Source organism: Ruditapes philippinarum, unplaced genomic scaffold, assembly GCF_026571515.1.
Source record: "Ruditapes philippinarum isolate M1 unplaced genomic scaffold, ASM2657151v2 ctg449_1_1_1_1, whole genome shotgun sequence".
Lineage (NCBI taxonomy): Eukaryota > Metazoa > Mollusca > Bivalvia > Venerida > Veneridae > Ruditapes > Ruditapes philippinarum.
In genome coordinates, this window is record NW_026856871.1 from 79,423 (window position 1) to 96,853 (window position 17,431).

General features: G+C 34.1%; 1 protein-coding gene across 1 annotated transcript in view; it reads right to left on the reverse strand.

Moving 5' to 3' along the window:
• The window catches only part of LOC132747972 (unconventional myosin-IXAa-like), a 118,499-nt gene that overhangs the window by 71,641 nt on the left and 29,427 nt on the right, over positions 1-17,431 (reverse strand). The window contains exons 3-10 of the mRNA XM_060737508.1: positions 14,385-14,479; positions 13,563-13,625; positions 11,155-11,254; positions 8,156-8,256; positions 7,246-7,300; positions 5,511-5,678; positions 4,638-4,751; positions 2,686-2,727 (exon numbers count right to left, since the gene is read on the reverse strand). Of these exons, the coding sequence (XP_060593491.1) occupies positions 2,686-2,727; positions 4,638-4,751; positions 5,511-5,678; positions 7,246-7,300; positions 8,156-8,256; positions 11,155-11,254; positions 13,563-13,625; positions 14,385-14,479 (738 nt within the window). The remainder of the gene's footprint in view (positions 1-2,685; positions 2,728-4,637; positions 4,752-5,510; positions 5,679-7,245; positions 7,301-8,155; positions 8,257-11,154; positions 11,255-13,562; positions 13,626-14,384; positions 14,480-17,431) is intronic.

Genomic DNA, 17,431 nt, shown 5'->3' on the forward strand with positions numbered 1-17,431 from the left:
TCATGACCAATCACCATGCCAAGTTTGAAGTTCCTAGGCCGAAGCGTTCTTTAGTTATTGATCAGAAACCGTTTTTACTTACAATGTCAATGTGACCTTTGACCCCTTGATCCCAAAATAAATAGGGGTAATCTGCTGGTCATGACAAATCACCATACCAAGTTTGAAGTTCCTAGGCCTAAGTGTTCTTTAGTTATTGATCAGAAACCGTTTTTACTTACAAGGTCAATGTGACCTTCACCTTTGATCCCTTGACCCAAAACTCAATAGGGGTCATCTGCTGGTCACGACCAATCATCATACAAAGTTTGAAGTTCCTAGGCCTAAGGGTTCTTAAGTTATTGATCGGAAACCGTTTTCACATACAAGGTCAATGTGACCTTGACCTTTGACCCCAAAATCAATAGGGGGTCATCTGCTGGTCATGACCAATCACCATGCCAAGTTTGAAGTTCCTTGGCCGAAGCGTTCTTTAGTTATTGATCAGAAACCGTTTTTACTTACAATGTCAATGTGACCTTGACCTTTGACCCCTTGATCCCAAAATCAATAGGGGTAATCTGCTGGTCATGACAAATCACCAGACCAAGTTTGAAGTTCCTAGGCCTAAGCGTTCTTTAGTTATTGATCAGAAACCGTTTTTACTTACAAGGTCAATGTGACCTTGACCTTTGACCCCTTGACCAAAAAACTCAATAGGGTCATCTGCTGGTCACGACCAATCATCATACAAAGTTTTGAAGTTCCTAGGCCTAAGCGTTTTTAGTTTATTGATCTGAAACCATTTTTTACCTACAAGGTCAATGTGACCTTGACCTTTGACCCCTTGACCCCAAAATCAATAGGGGTCATCTGCTGGTCATGACCAATCACCATGCCAAGTTTGAAGTTCCTAGGCCGAAGCGTTCTTTAGTTATTGATCAGAAACCGTTTTTTACTTACAATGTCAATGTGACCTTGACCTTTGACCCCTTGATCCCAAAATCAATAGGGGTCATCTGCTAGTCATGACAAATCACCATACCAAGTTTGAAGTTCCTAGGGCCTAGGCTTCTTTAGTTATTGATCAGAAACCGTTTTACTTACAAGGTCAATGTGACCTTGACCTTTGACCCCTTAACCACAAAATCAATAGGGGTCATCTGCTGGATATAACCAATCACCATACCAAGTTTGAAGTTCCTAGGCCAAAGGGTTCTTTTGTTATAGATCAGAAACCGTTTTTACCCAAGAGGTCAATGTGACCTTGACCTTTGACCCCTTGACCCCAAAATCAATAGGTCATCTGCTGGTCATGACCAATCACCATACCAAGTTTGAAGTTCTTAGGCCTAAGGGTTCTTTAGTTATTGATCGGAAACCGTTTTTACCTACAAGGTCAATGTGACCTTGACCTTTGACCCCTTAACCCAAAATCAATAGGGGTCATCTCCTGGTCATAACCAATCACCATACCAAGTTTGAAGTTCCTAGGCCTAAGGGTTCTTTTGTTATTGATCGGAAACCGTTTTTACCCAAGAGGTCAATGTGACCTTGACCTTTGACCCCTTGACCCCAAAATCAATAGGGGTCATCTACTGATCATGACCAATCACCATACCAAGTTTGAAGTTCCTAGGCCTTAAAGTTCTTTAGTTATTGATCGGAAACCGTTTTTGCTTACAAGGTCAATGTGACCTTGACCTTTGACCCCTTGACCCCAAAATCAATAGGGGTCATCTACTGATCATGACCAATCACCATACCAAGTTTGAAGTTCCTAGGCCTTAAGGTTCTTTAGTTATTGATCGGAAAACCGTTTTTGCTTACAAGGTCAATGTGACCTTGACCTTTGACCCCTTGACCCCAAAATCAATAGGGGTCATCTACTGATCATGACCAATCACCATACCAAGTTTGAAGTTCCTAGGCCTTAAGGTTCTTTAGTTATTGATCGGAAACCGTTTTTGCTTACAAGGTCAATGTGACCTTAACCTTTGACCCCTTGACCCCAAAATCAATAGGGGTCATCTACTGGTCATGACCAATCACCATACCAAGTTTGAAGTTCCTAGGCCTAAGGGTTCTTTAGTTATCACTCGGAAACCATTTGGTCTACGGACCGACGGACCGACAGACCGACGGACCGACAAGTGCAAAGCAATATACCCCCTTTTCTTCGAAATGGGGGCATAACAAAAATCATGTTTTTAAGCATGGAGTTAATATTAATGATTAAATAACCAAATTAGAAGATGAGTGAAAATTGCTTCTCCGCAGACAGACTGAAAAACACTAGCACTATTATTTGATCCACCTTTCCTCTAAGAGAGGTTATTTCTTCAAAATCCAATCAAAACCAAAGTTCTAAATAATCATTATCAAATTAATCATTTTAAGACTATTTACAGGAAAAAGCTTCGATCATCAGAATGGAAACTCAAAATTTGAAAAAAACTCTTTACTTATTTAAAAATACATTTTATTATTTTTTCCTTTATAATAGAGCATTTATTCTAAAATACTGAATATTAAAAACTAGCGAGAAAAATCAACAAAATTATCATATAAGAACAAAAGCACCGAATGTGTTGTTAACAATTGTCTGTAACAGACAAGCTTAAAACCATTACAAAGAGACATGGTGGATCAAAATTTTGGCAAAGGAAGCTAAATATAGCATCAACCACCGTATTATATATGTACCGTATGTCTAACGTTATTTGCTTTATCTGGATTATCCTCAGCCTAGCAAAATACAAATAAAAAATATTTCTTTCACATTGACATGTTAATGTTGATCACTCTGCTGTTTCTCTTGATCTTGTTGTTGTTTTTTTAAGCCACAGATCAAATTTGATCTGATGCTGGGTACAGTTCCTCAAGCTAACACAACAAGTTAAGTTGGTGTCGCATTTCTTTAACGCTGACTAAAAGCTACACCAAAATTCTAATGTCAGCTCCGCAAAAAAAAAATTCTTAATATAAACTCTTTCTTGTTTCATAAGCCATGCCGCTTCAGCCTTAACAGAATTAAGAAAACAATTCTAAGTTAGAAGAAATAAAACCATGACAAAAATACCTAAACTTCTTGGTTAAACTATAATGTGTTCTGCAAATAAGCTGACACAAACTATATAGCTACTGTAAGTTAAGATGTTGTTTTTTCCGTTTTGTTTCCTTCTTAAAGTTGATTAAAAAAACAAAACAAAACAAAAGAATGAAGTTGACATTCTGCGGAACATTCCTGCAAGAAACTAAAGGAATTAAAGCCTAGTAAGGCAGCATCGACGCCGCACAGTTGTGTTGCAGAGATACCATGCTTAACATTCCATTCTTCATTAGATAAATTAACATTACATTTACCCCAACTAAAATATATATATGACTGTTTCTGGTATTCCAAGTGATCCTAAATTTGTTGATAAATTTATTAATTTGAATAGGTGATAAGTCGCACCAACACTGGCTATATTTCAGCTAGTGGGGGAAGACGTCAGGTACCCCTTCATGCGTCATTTTAATCACGAGTAGATCCATAACATGAAAGAATTCATAGTAACCTGATTGAACTCGAACCTACAGCGACAGGGGGCAAGTGATTTATAGTGATCGACCATAACCACTTGAGCCATGGGCGCCCTTATTGCAAATAAATTTAATAAATAATATGCATACAGTATATGTGGATATTTCCGTGTGTCAATAAGTAAGCGAATTTAAAATTCCAGACATTTCATGAAAGGAAATATTAGCAAATCATGCAAGGGTAGAATTTATTGACAGCTTGGTTGATCTTTACGCTAGAGGAAATTTTAGTGATTTTCATCAAATCACGAAATTCGCCAAAATTTCTGTGTTGCTAACTTAACCACCTATACAGTGCAACATTTCCATTGATTTTTTGTTCTTTGGGTTCCTTAGGAGATACCAGAAACATATTCTTTTCTTAGCCTAAGCAATTTACATTACATTTCCGAACCAAGCTTGATTTTAGAAAGCCATTCTACTACTAGGATTAGGTTTTGTATGTACATTATTATGGGAATGGTTGAATCATGGTATTGATAGTTTTCAGGAATTTAAATAAATAAATAAAGCAATTTATAAAATCAAAATTTTAAAATTTATCTACTTCTATTAAAGACTGTTAATTTCTGGTAACCATGTTTTCAACGCATGTGTTCACCATCTATTTCAACTACATCTAAATGATAACAAAAATGTCCCAAAAATCTGTCTCAAAAAATGTTAATTATTTCTGTTTAAATCATAAAGTATTCCCAAACTCCAGCAAGAAATCAGTTTTTTTTTGTGTTTTTTTAAAGTAGAAAGTGAGCAATATTTTCTTAACAAATATTTATCAGCTATGAAACATTCAAAATGAATATTGAACAAACAAAAAATACAACCCAGGATTGAAATTTCTTGAAATGGTAAGTTTTATATACACATTTTTCCCTACTTTTTATTTACAAAGGAAAAATAAAATAAAGAAAAAATTTACTAACCTATGCTGTAAATTCTAAACAGTTACTTGGGAAAGAAAATCAATTTAGGGGCATAAAATCTGGGTCTTTGTAAAATTGTGCGAGAACAAAAAAAAAAGGCGTTTATGTGTGTAGGGGTTGATGGGAAAGGCAAGGGACGGGTCATACCTGATGTTCACTATTGTGTCTCTTGGCAAGCAGAGCTTGGTTTACTTTCAGGACAATCCAGTCAAATAAAGCTCCATATAGACATTTAGCCATGGCATCTCTAGTTGCTACAGCCTACAATAGTAAAATATATGTCATTTTTTAACATTTTTTCTTTAAATAGCAAACAAGTGCAAAGCATATGCACTGTAATTACTCATTTGTTAAAAGTTAAAAAGGAACATAACTCCATAAATATTGGTTTCAGAATTATACCCCTTTGTCAGGCAACTGCACCTTGTCAGCATGATAAGCAAGTATTTTAAGTTTCATATTGAAACCTTTTGAAATTTTTTAAAAATAGGCTAAACAAAAGTTTGTGCACTACAATGAAGATGGTCATAGCTTGAATATTTCTTCAAAACAGACAAGCTAAAGATATGATATGATTTGTCAAGGATAGTACAGAAATGACTAGTAACTCAAAAGTTTTGCTTCACCATTTTAGAGTCCTGGCATGGTACAATATATCCTCTTATTTTATCCAACAGATATTTGTTGGATTACTACAATCCAATGCCAATAATTCATAATCGCTGATTCTAAAAGCTTGTGAGCAATAATAGTAAGTAGTTGCTCGAGGGAAAAACAGTACATTACTGGTTTATCAACCAATGAATGCTCATGTAGCATGTGCAATAAACCAGAGAGAAACACTGTTACAATCTGGAAATACACTGGCGATAATCCCCCGGTAAGCCTATACAATCATCCTTAACATAATGTTAATTGGCAGTTATGCAACAAAACAGTGTAACAACATAGTTAAAGCATATTATAGCAGAAATTAATCTATATAAACGTAAAATAAGAATTCTTATTAAAGCAACAAACATGTTCCATCCGATGAGTCATAACGACCGTTTCGTCTCCAGCCACTGTTTTCTTTTGTGTAAGCGCTTCTGTCAGGGTGCGCTCTTTCACCATGAGTAACTTGGAGATGATACTGATAGTTTCTGGGTTAATTATGGTAACTGATTCATCATGGTGTTGATCCCCTTTCTAAAATAAAGCAATTCAAAACATTAGTCATACTTTCATACAAAACATCACAAATTGTAACAACAACATCACTGACAAAACTGTGGAAATGAAAAAGTCACAAAATTAGAGAGAAAAAAATTTGATTGTGACAAAATTGATGTGAACCTAGAACATGTGACTCAACTTTTTAGCAATGACTCAACAGTTCAAACAAATATAAGAAATCAAGATAAACATGTTCTTGCAATAACAGATTACTGCATAACTGTAAAAATTGTCATAAAAAAAGGATGAATTTAATTTGTGACAAGCCTTTTTGTGACAATTTCTGTATTTATACTCCCTGTCCTGGTAAAAACAAACTAAAATTAGGCAATACTTGAAACAGAGGTTCTATGTAAGTGCTTTTAATACATGTGAATATCGGCACTTTATCCTGCTCTAACTTAACCCCCCCCCCCCCCAAAAAAAAATATCTGGATATGTCAGTAAAAGACAGCTGATCAGTAGACTAACAAATGTCTTCTCATTTGTGTGCAAGTACTAAACAGTCTTCTTTTTTTACCCTCAAAAATGGGCCATCTTGTCAAAGTAAACACTTTAAAGAACAATGGTGAAGGAAATATGGCATAATTTAAGACATATTACTTTCTAACAAAATTCCACTGAATATCTCTTTGCCCATCTAAGGTGCTTAGACCTGACCTTCGATAAGAGTAAAGATTTCTAAAATTCTTAAACAAAGAATGAGAAAGCACATTTTTGCAATAGCCTTAACAAAACAAAAACAATTTTCTGAGTGAATCATTCCCAGTGATAACAATTAGCAACTTTTAATTTAAAAACACAAATAAACATCTAAAAACACTGAAAAAAATATTTCTTTTTCAGTAAACACATTTGGATTCTTATTTTGGAATAAAATAATATTAACACTTTGTGAGATTCCTAATCATAAATAGATAACTCATCCAGAAATAAGTAAAGTTAAGTCAAGAGACAAACAAGATGTATGAGTAATTTCCCTTTGTTTTAAACCCCCCCTTCCCATTAATTGTGATTACCAAAACCTCTTCCTAAACAATTATTTTGAGACAACAAATTAGTAAAATCATCTTATCACTTTAGACTTCTGTCTTTGTTGATTTTTAGGTCTCACCATTGACCAATATTGTTAAAGTCATAGGGCAATGTTTAAGCTTTACTGGAAAAAAGAAGACATTTGGTGCCCCTTTTCCAGCACAAACCGACACCAGAGTTGAACCACTGACCCTCCATAAGCTTGTTGGATAGCATCCACACATGGATGAATCCTAAATCCCTGACAGCATCCAAACCCACAATGATGTTAGAGAAGTGATTTTCATCATTCAGCCATGGCGGTTCCCCTACTTCATAAACATGCTGAAAACTTTTGAACAATAAACACAACAAAAAACTCCTGTTTTATCACTTCTCCAAAATTCAATTTTAGATTTTTGATTTCTCAAAGCGAAATGAAAAATACTTATAGATCAAAGGACAATAGACCATTTATGTATGCTATGTAGCAATATGTACAGGTGTTAAAGAAAATTAAATCTACCTTTTTGAAAGTGACATTACCAAGATGTAAAACAGCCGACAAAACACCAAATATTCTGAAAAACAAAATATCATATCTCAATAATTTTCTATTTTTGAAATAAAAAACTTGTATGATTTTTTTTTTATCATTTTTACTTCCTTTCAGGTGTATCCTTCTTCGAAATAATTCTATTCTAAGATCTTGAATTAACAAAAAGAATACTGAAAATTAACATCATATATTTTTATAGAAGATTTCTTTTTCAATATGATTTTTTTTAACCAATGAAATTGTTTCCATAGATTTCATATTAGCTAATCAATACAAAAATATATTATACGGATATTTAGTAATGGGAACAAGAGAGCGAAAAAAATTTGTTTAAGCCTCTCCGCAAACATTCAACCGATTAGAAACCAGTATTTTCTTTCAGAGGTGGTTAAAAATCATGCCCAGTTTCTTTTTTATTATCAACAAAAAACCTACTAGTTAGCATGAGGTGTGACTAATAAATTTGCTGAATTCTCCTTTTAGTAATTCATTTCTAAACCAAATCACATGAACATGCTAGTAATTGGTATTTATATCTTAGTGGGTTTTTTTGTTTTTTTTGTCGCTTTTTCAATTCCTTGTTTCAGCAATTTATGGTTCTGACAAAGCCAACATCGGAATTTATATCATAGCTGAGCTGCGCCATTACAAAACCAACATAATGGGTTTGCGACCAGCATGGATCCAGACCAACCTGCGCATCCGCACAGTCTTATCAGGATCCATGCTGTTCACTTACAAACCCCCATAACAAGTAGAGAAACTGATAGCGAACAGCCTGGATCCTGATCAGACTGCGCGGAGGCACAGGCTGGTCTGGATCCATGCTGGTCGCAAACCCATTATGTTGGTTTTGTTATAACGCGGCTCAGTTTACCTTTTTTGTGTAACTTGTGAGAATGCCACCATCTCCATGGACTGTTTAAGCCTAGAAAACTCATTGGCCTCGTCCAGATCATCAACGAGGTAACAGTCACTCTGAAATTTATAAAACATTTCTTTAATTCTTTGTAGTCATAGAATAACAATCTCATATTTACAGTCGAACTTGTGCTTAAGATGACCTCTGAACAAATCCTGTCATTAAATGCTGGCAGTTTTTACTCTATATATAGCAGTTATACTCTATAGCTTAAAAGTACATTGTCTTGTTGTCGCACACCATTGGTTTTACAGCTGGTCTTTATTTACAGGTCTGACTGTACTCCCAAATCATTAACAGGTCAGTCTAGCTATTTTCACTTTATGTACAGATTTTATGACACTGAATAACTACTAATATATTTTTCTGGAATCAAGCAAAAATCAAATGTGTCCATGTGAATATAAATTCCTTAAAAAAATATCACCAAGGTTTAAGTTGATGTAATTTTAAGTGGCATCCATGCTGTCAACATATTGGTCACATTGTGTCACTTTCTACCGGTCCTAGAATAGCTAACATAGGTGGCTTTCTGTGCATTATTTCAGGCACAAGCAAATCAAATTAACAAATGCTGGGATTTTCAACCAAAAAAATTCTAGGTACAAGTGTTTCCACAAGTTTTTTTCAAGGCTGTATGACATATGGACTCTTAATCAATGTCAAATACTCAATCACACAAGTTATTAAATCACTGTGACAGATATTATATTTATCAAGTGTATGATACAATAATAAAATATTAATTTAACACTCTTATACAATTTCACACTTCAGCAGCTGAACTCTTAAGATTTGAAGTTTTCCCAGGTGTACTATAAACATACCAAACTACAAACCTGACATTAATATTACTCACAGTGACTGATAAAATCACTAAAGCATATTGAAACAAATCATTTCAGGGGCACGCCTTAAGATTTAGTTACAATGATTTTCAACATGTTTATAATCCACTTATTGGTTAATAATTATAATAGGAAGAGTATCTCAAGCATTTCATTTCACTTAATGTTAAACATAGTTAAGATTTTTAACACAGTCAAACCTGTGATAACAAGTATCATGATTTAAATCATGATTTCATTCCAAATTAAGTAGTGGAAAAATGATTCATTTAAAATTAAAATCTGTTAGATAATAATAATGGAGAGATAATTTTAAAATTAGGAAAAGATAAGTTTAAAATTAGGAAAAGATAAGATTAAAATTGGGAAAAAATTAGTTTTATTTTAAAGTCGGCAAATTCAGAACACTACAACAACTGTTTCTTTTTAGAATAAAAGTTGTTTTTATCTTTTTAAGGAATTTGTATTCATATGAACACAAATGAATTTTGTTTGGTTCCAGAAAGGAAACAGATTGGTAAACTTTAAGTTGGGGGTAACCGGTAGTTTTAAGCACAGGTTCAACTGTACATCAATAGAATAATACAGGAAATCTTACTATCACTGGTCCAGAAGTTGTGCTATACCTTGATGCAAAAGAATAGCAATCTTACTGGCATCTTAATACACAATATATTATCAATGTAATTATTTTCACCTTTTTCCATAAATGTGCCATGAAACTGATTTTACATTTTTTTCTCACATTTCAACCCTAATATATGCATGCCTCTCAAAAAAAACTTCTCAATAACAACATATGGCTGGTAAATAAAACAAAAATTTAAACTATTTTATCATCTTAATCAGCATCATTCAAGACAAAACATATGGTTCTAATTGTTGCTTTTTTACCAATAAATATATCTATTCTTACAGAACTGATTGACAGTTAGGTTGGAATGAAGCACAGCATGTGATAGTAAGCAAGTAGTAAATTTTGTTTGAAACACTTTTATATATATTTTGCAATATAACAGACATATCGTGAAGCGAGCTTGTCTGTTGTAAATCTACAATGTACCAATCATGAAGTATGCAAGTCATATTATGTAGTAAGCCAGTCATATTCTGCAGTAATCCAGTCATTTTTTTGCAGTAAGCCAAACATTTTCTGCAGTAAGCCAGTCATATTCTTTAGTAACCCAGACATGTTCTGCAGTAAGCCAGTCATATTCTTTAGTAAGCCAGACATATTCTGCAGTAAGCCAGTCATATTCTTTAGTAAGCCAGACATATTCTGCAGTAAACCAGTCATATTCTTTAGTAAGCCAGACATGTTCTACAATAAGGGACCCATATTCTGCAGTTCGTTTTCTTCAGTATCCTAGTCATATTCAGTAGTGTGAATCACAAATATGCAAATGAACATAAGAATTCTTGATGATCATAACTAATAATTACTACTATAGCATATTGCCAACCAATCAATAATCAGGAACATACCAATTAATCCAGCAAATTGCTAATGTTTGGCAATATACAGAGATTGGATATATGCAGAGATGGGATACAAATAAGCAATGGGGTTGGAGTACTTTGTAGAAGGGGTTTGGTTTAGAGTTCTATGTACAAGGGGCTTGGTTTTCATTGTATTTTGCTTAAAGTACTCTTTAAACAAATAACATGGTTTTGGGGTTACAGCACTTTGTACAAGAGGCTTGGTTTTCATTGCATTTCAATCTGCCTGCCACTTTACAGTTGTTGTACCTTTCTATAGGCATTCTGATTATCAATGAGAAATCACTAAAGGAATATGTGTGGTAAAATACTGACAAATAATGAGAATTCCAACACAAACAAAATATGAACTTTGTGATTTCTTAATACAATTATTCTGAGCAGACACCATTCATAGTTCATAATTCATAATTTTACATATATCCTCTATGGCCAATTAGCTAAGTTTATATTGGCGTTAAAAGTATTTGTAAACAACAAATCCAAAATTAGTGCATTATCCACGGAAAATGAAATTGACAGGTAGGTGTCTAGATTGTTAACAGCCTTTTCATGTTATTATATCTATATTCCCCCAATCACTGTATGATTGAGCATTGTCCTTACCTGTCTAAGGTAGAAATAATCCTCCGGTTTTCCAAGGCGGAGTTTCTCTCTCTCTAAGTCATCGGCACCTCGCAGTAGGTAGTAAAATACATGGTAGTTTCTACAAGATACATATATCATCATTATAAAAAATACATCTTTTCAAGTGATACATGTATATAAACAGGTGTGAAAGAACTGACCAGAGATGGTGAAAAGCCCGATGGTAACATTATAATTATTATACCTAAATCTTGTAGCAAGCTTGATAGATACCTCAGACCCTGACATTTGAAAAGTTCTTCATTTCTTAATTTTAAAACATTACACAAATTAAGTTGTGAATGTTCTGCTAAATTTAAAGCAACTTTACATTTTGTCATATTTGTTTTCTTTTTTAGGCCTCAAATAGTGAAAAAATGTCCTATTTGGGCCCCAAACACGTTTTCGTTTGAGAAATGTTGCTAAAAAAAATGAGCACTTTTTCGGCGCCGCCCCCCATCCAAAAGATACATCAGGGGGTTGCCAGAAGGGGGATGTGCCCCCTTCTGTTAGGGGGGTTTGAAGGGGGGAAGAGTCCCCCTCATCGGTTAGGGGGGTTTGAAGGGGGGTGGAGTCCCCCTCATCGCCAAAATAATTTTGGACTTGTGAGAGGCTAAAAATGACCCCAGGTCGATCATAATGTAACGTGTAACCAACGCTGAAAAGCCTTTGACTTTATCTCAATCCAGAAGTTGCAAGAAGTTGCAGCACTTTGAAATAAATTTTGATGGAAAAAATCGAGGCAAAATAGTGATTTTTGGCAATTTTGAGATGTCCCCTCGTTGCCATGGTAACAGGAAATTTGAGACTGAGCATGTCATTACAAAGGCAATGGTCCAGTCAACATTTGTGCCAAGTTTGATTAGTATTGAAGCATTATTTTATAGTTTTTTTTACAGTTTGAACTGGTAACAGGAGGCTTTTTAGTGAAAACGGCCATTTTTCACAATATGCTCATGGGGGAAAGGGTTAAGCCGACACCGATGTGGATCCCTGGTGAGTACAAAGGTTAGCCCCACTAATTCTTCGAATAATCAAGCTTGAAACTACTGGCATTTCTTATTCTCTACTTGCATTATACTGGTGGTTTTAATTTGAAATTAAATTGTACTATGATACTATAATACAGTCAATACTCAGATACAGTCAATATTCGGACACAGTCAATATTCTGATTCAGACAATATTCGGACACAGTCAATACTCAGATACAGTCAATATTCGGATACAGTCAATATTCTGATTCAGACAATATTCGGACACAGTCAATACTCAGATACAGTCAATATTCGGACACAGTCAATATTCTGATTCAGACAATATTCGGACACAGTCAATACTCAGATACAGTCAATATTCGGATACAGTCAATATTCTGATTCAGACAATATTCTGATACAGTCAATATTCGGACACAGTCAATACTCAGATACAGTCAATATTCGGACACAGTCAATATTCTGATTCAGACAATATTCGGACACAGTCAATACTCAGATACAGTCAATATTCGGATACAGTCAATATTCTGATTCAGACAATATTCGGACACAGTCAATACTCAGATACAGTCAATATTCGGACACAGTCAATATTCTGATTCAGACAATATTCGGACACAGTCAATACTCAGATACAGTCAATATTCGGACACAGTCAATATTCTGATTCAGACAATATTCGGACACAGTCAATACTCAGATACAGTCAATATTCGAACACAGTCAATATTCTGATTCAGACAATATTCGGACACAGTCAATATTCTGATACAGTCATATTCGGACACAGTCAATATTCTGATTCAGACAATATTCGGACACAGTCAATATTCTGATACAGACAATATTCTGATACAGTCAATATTCTGATTCAGACAATATTCTGATACAGTCAATACTCAGATACAGTCAATATTCGGATACAGTCAATACTCAGATACAGTCAATATTCGGATACAGTCAATATTCTGATTCAGACAATATTCGGACGCAGTCAATATTCTGATACAGACAATATTCGGACACAGTCAATATTCTGATTCAGACAATATTCGGACACAGTCAATATTCTGATACAGACAATATTCGGACACAGTCAATACTCAGATACAGTCAATATTCGGACGCAGTCAATATTCTGATTCAGACAATATTCGGACGCAGTCAATATTCTGATTCAGACAATATTCGGACACAGTCAATACTCAGATACAGTCAATATTCGGATACAGTCAATATTCTGATTCAGACAATATTCGGACGCAGTCAATATTCTGATACAGACAATATTCTGATACAGTCAATATTCTGATACAGACAATATTCTGATACAGTCAATATTCTGATTCAGACAATATTCGGACACAGTCAATCACCATGACATACCTCTCGTTACTCGCTTGTGAGACAATTCTAGATTTTTCCAGCAGATATTTTTCAACAATAGCACTGAAAAATAAAAATAACCAAAATGATTAATAGGAATAGGTCAATTTTTTTTAATTAAATACAATTCAATTTGTTTAAATGCTACAGTTATTAAATTCGCATTTCTATCCTGAACCAGGAAAACAAATTTATTTTTTTTTTTTGGTCTACTGAAAAACAATAATGCAACGACTTCCAAAAGAAAACCTACATCCTACAATATTTAATAATCATATTTTAATAGACAAAAAACACTTTTAATTTGTACTCATGCCAATGTTGTATTTTAAATATTTTTTGTTTGTTTTTGGTCCATTGAAAAACAATGTTATTTATGTAAATAATTTAACAACTTACAAAAAAAACCCTTACATCCTATAATATTTAATAATCATATTTTAATAGACAAAAAACACTATAAAATTGTACTCATGCCAATGTTCTATTTTTATAAATGCATTATGTGTTCTATTCGTGTTAATTAACCTGTAGTAGTTGTAATAGCCAAAACATTTAATGTCAATTAAGAACACGCGTTTTTTTTTGTTTTTTTTCTAGGCTAGATGTAAACTGGTAAAACAGTACTAATAAATGATGCATCATTTAATATCATATGGAGTTGTACATACAAAATAAAAACAATCTGTATGACAAGGTAGTTAACTAATTTATTAAGAAATGGTACAAATCAATTGAGGGCATCCTAGCATAATTGTGCATATTAGTCAGCAAACTAACGTTTAAAAGACAAACTGACACTGTTATATATGTTATGCTTACCCATGAACCATTCCATTCTCTTTATAATTGACCTGTATGAATTTACCAAATCGGCTTGAGTTGTTGTTATGCACCGTCTTTGCATTTCCAAATGCCTGAAATTAACAAATAAATGGTTATAGAATAGCTCATGATTAAATCCAGCCATATACATGTAATGGGTCAGATATTTACTAAAAGTCCCATCAAAATTCACTATATAATACCCAGGGCTACAATTGAATAATGGACTTGCCATGGTTCACACACCTATAACTGATTAATAAACTTGCCCTGGTTTGACTCTGTACCTGGCCAATTTTATTTGAAGACATGTTCAACTTATAAAATTTTCAAACAAGCGGCCTTTTAAAACAGGGTCTGGTCACACTATACAGATAATGGCTTTACACGAGTTATGATCGGTGCCAGCATTAAAAGACATGAACATGATTTATGTTTTGGTAAAAGAATCAAGTTTGATATAGATCTTTTAAACTGCTTTTAAAATGAGTAAAGTTCTTGTTAATTATGCACGTGCATTTTAAGTATGGAAGGTAAACCCTCGCCTCTTTTAATAATTGGAGTGATTTTTTTTTTCTAAGTCAAATAGCAACTTGACAGCTTTACTAATGGTGGAAACTTATTTATCCTTAAGTGTCAAAAATTTGCCTAATATTCAAAGTAGGAAATTTGCCTAATATTCAAAGTAGGAACAAGTATGAAAATAAACTCAATGGGGAGAAACTGATACAAAACTTTGGCCCTTAATTAATCATGGAAAAAGTCGCCCAAATTTCATCACATGCACTCCTGTGGAATGTTGAATACTGCATGTGCATAAATTACACTTAGTTCTCATTATCTGGTATGGTGTATTAAAACAGTGTCTTGTTTTCTCTTCTCAAATATACAGTACATTATGTTACATTTGTAAAACATAAAAGGATGATATTTTTAAAATGTTCTTTTATTTGTACGACATCTTAACCCGCAATCACTTCCTGCTTAATAAAGGTTATCCCACAATGTAAAAACAACCCTTCAATGAAATAGACAAAATACATAATTACAAACAAGCAAATTCAGGTATAGTCATTTGAGGATTCAAAGGGCCTAAAACCCAGTGGCTGATGCGATACAGTAGGGCCTGGACTCTTACTCCATAGGTCAATAGGTCATTATTCAGACTGCATTTTATTCAAAACTTTTTAAGCAAAAAAAAAAGTCCCACATGAAATCATTGAAAATAATCTTCAAATATTCTTTTGTGATTTTTACAAAATTACATGAAAATCTGGTTTTATTTATACTGTAAATAAATGTTAAATAATAATTTTTGTCATTAAGGAGAGATCACTCTGGATTAAATAATAAATTTTCCAGGACAATTACACAACATAGCTGAATCTGAAAAACCCAGTCCTCCCAAGTCTCAGTCCAAACCAATACTCAGTTCAACCCAATACTCAGTCCGACCCAATAATACTCAGTCCGACCCATTACTTAGACCGACCCAACACTCAGTCCAAACCAATACTCAGTTCAACCTAAAAATACTCAATCTGACCCAATACTCTGTCTAACCCAATAATACACAGTCTGACCCAATACTCTGTCCGACCCATTAATACTCAGTCAGACTCAATAATACTAAGTCTAACTCCATAATACTCAGTCTGATTCCATAATACTCAGTCTAACCCAATACTCGGTCAACCCTTCAGTCCGACCCAATAATACTCAGTCCGACCCAAAAATACCCAGTCCCACTGAATAAAACTCAGTCCCACCCAATAATACTCAGTCCAACCCAATAATACTCAGTTTCACCCAATAATACTCAGTCCAACCCAATAATACTCAGTCCGACCCAAAAATACTCAGTCCCACCAAATAATACTCAGTCCCACTGAATAATACTCAGTCCCACCAAATAATACTCAGTCCCACCCAATAATACTCAGTCCAACCCAATAATACTCAGTCCGACCCAATAATACTCAGTTTCACCCAATAATACTCAGTCCAACCCAATAATACTCAGTCCAACTCAATAATACTCGGTCATACCCAATGTTCAATCTGACCCAATAATACTCAGTCCGACCCAATAATACCCAGTCCGACCCAATAATACCCAGTCCAACCCAATAATACCCAGTCCGACCCAATAATACTCAGTTTGACCCAATAATACTCAGTCCGACCCAATAATACTCAGTCCGACCCAATACTCAGTTTCACCCAATAATATTCAATCCAACTCAATAATACTCGGTCATACCCAATATTCAGTCTGACCTAATAATACTCTGTCTGACCCAATACTCAAACAGTGAAGGAAAAAATAGCCAAAAATTCTACATTCTTTTATAGTTTGTAATTTTTCTCCAACATATAAAAATAAATTGTTAGTGTCTGGAAACATATTAACTTCCCAGGAAGACTATATTAACCTTGCGCCTGTCTTTGATAACACGATAAACAAACATTAATCTGGGAATCATTCAGCCTTATCCAAGATTTTTATAGGTACCAGGATAAGTTCCTGGCATGTCAGAGGTTAATCAATAACTTGTACCAAAATATTGCCAGGGTACACTTGGCAGCATTTTTAACCTATAATAGTTGGACAATAAAATTTCTTAATGATTTACCTTCAGCTGAGTCATCTATGATAACTATGCAAATAACTTTAAAGTTTTCAGGAGCCACTTGATTTTTTTAACTACTTTTATTTTTCTCTCTCTTTTTTTTTTTTTTTAATTTTGAGTATTGAACCTTGTTTCATTTATTTCATTTGTCTGTTTCCGTTCCTTTTTCATTTTCTTTTATTGTTATATTTTGATGGGACAGCAGGGTTGGGTAGAAGTATGTGTTTTGTGTCCAAGAGTTTTAAGTGTTAGAGTGGGTGTTTGGGAGTATGTTTGCATTTCAAAGGACTGCATTATAGCACATATAAACATATACTATTGCAAACTGCTGCATACAAATCACTTAGAAACTAAACATACATTGGTATTCAACCAACAAATTGTCCATGTGTGGGAGATTGAAACAAAAGG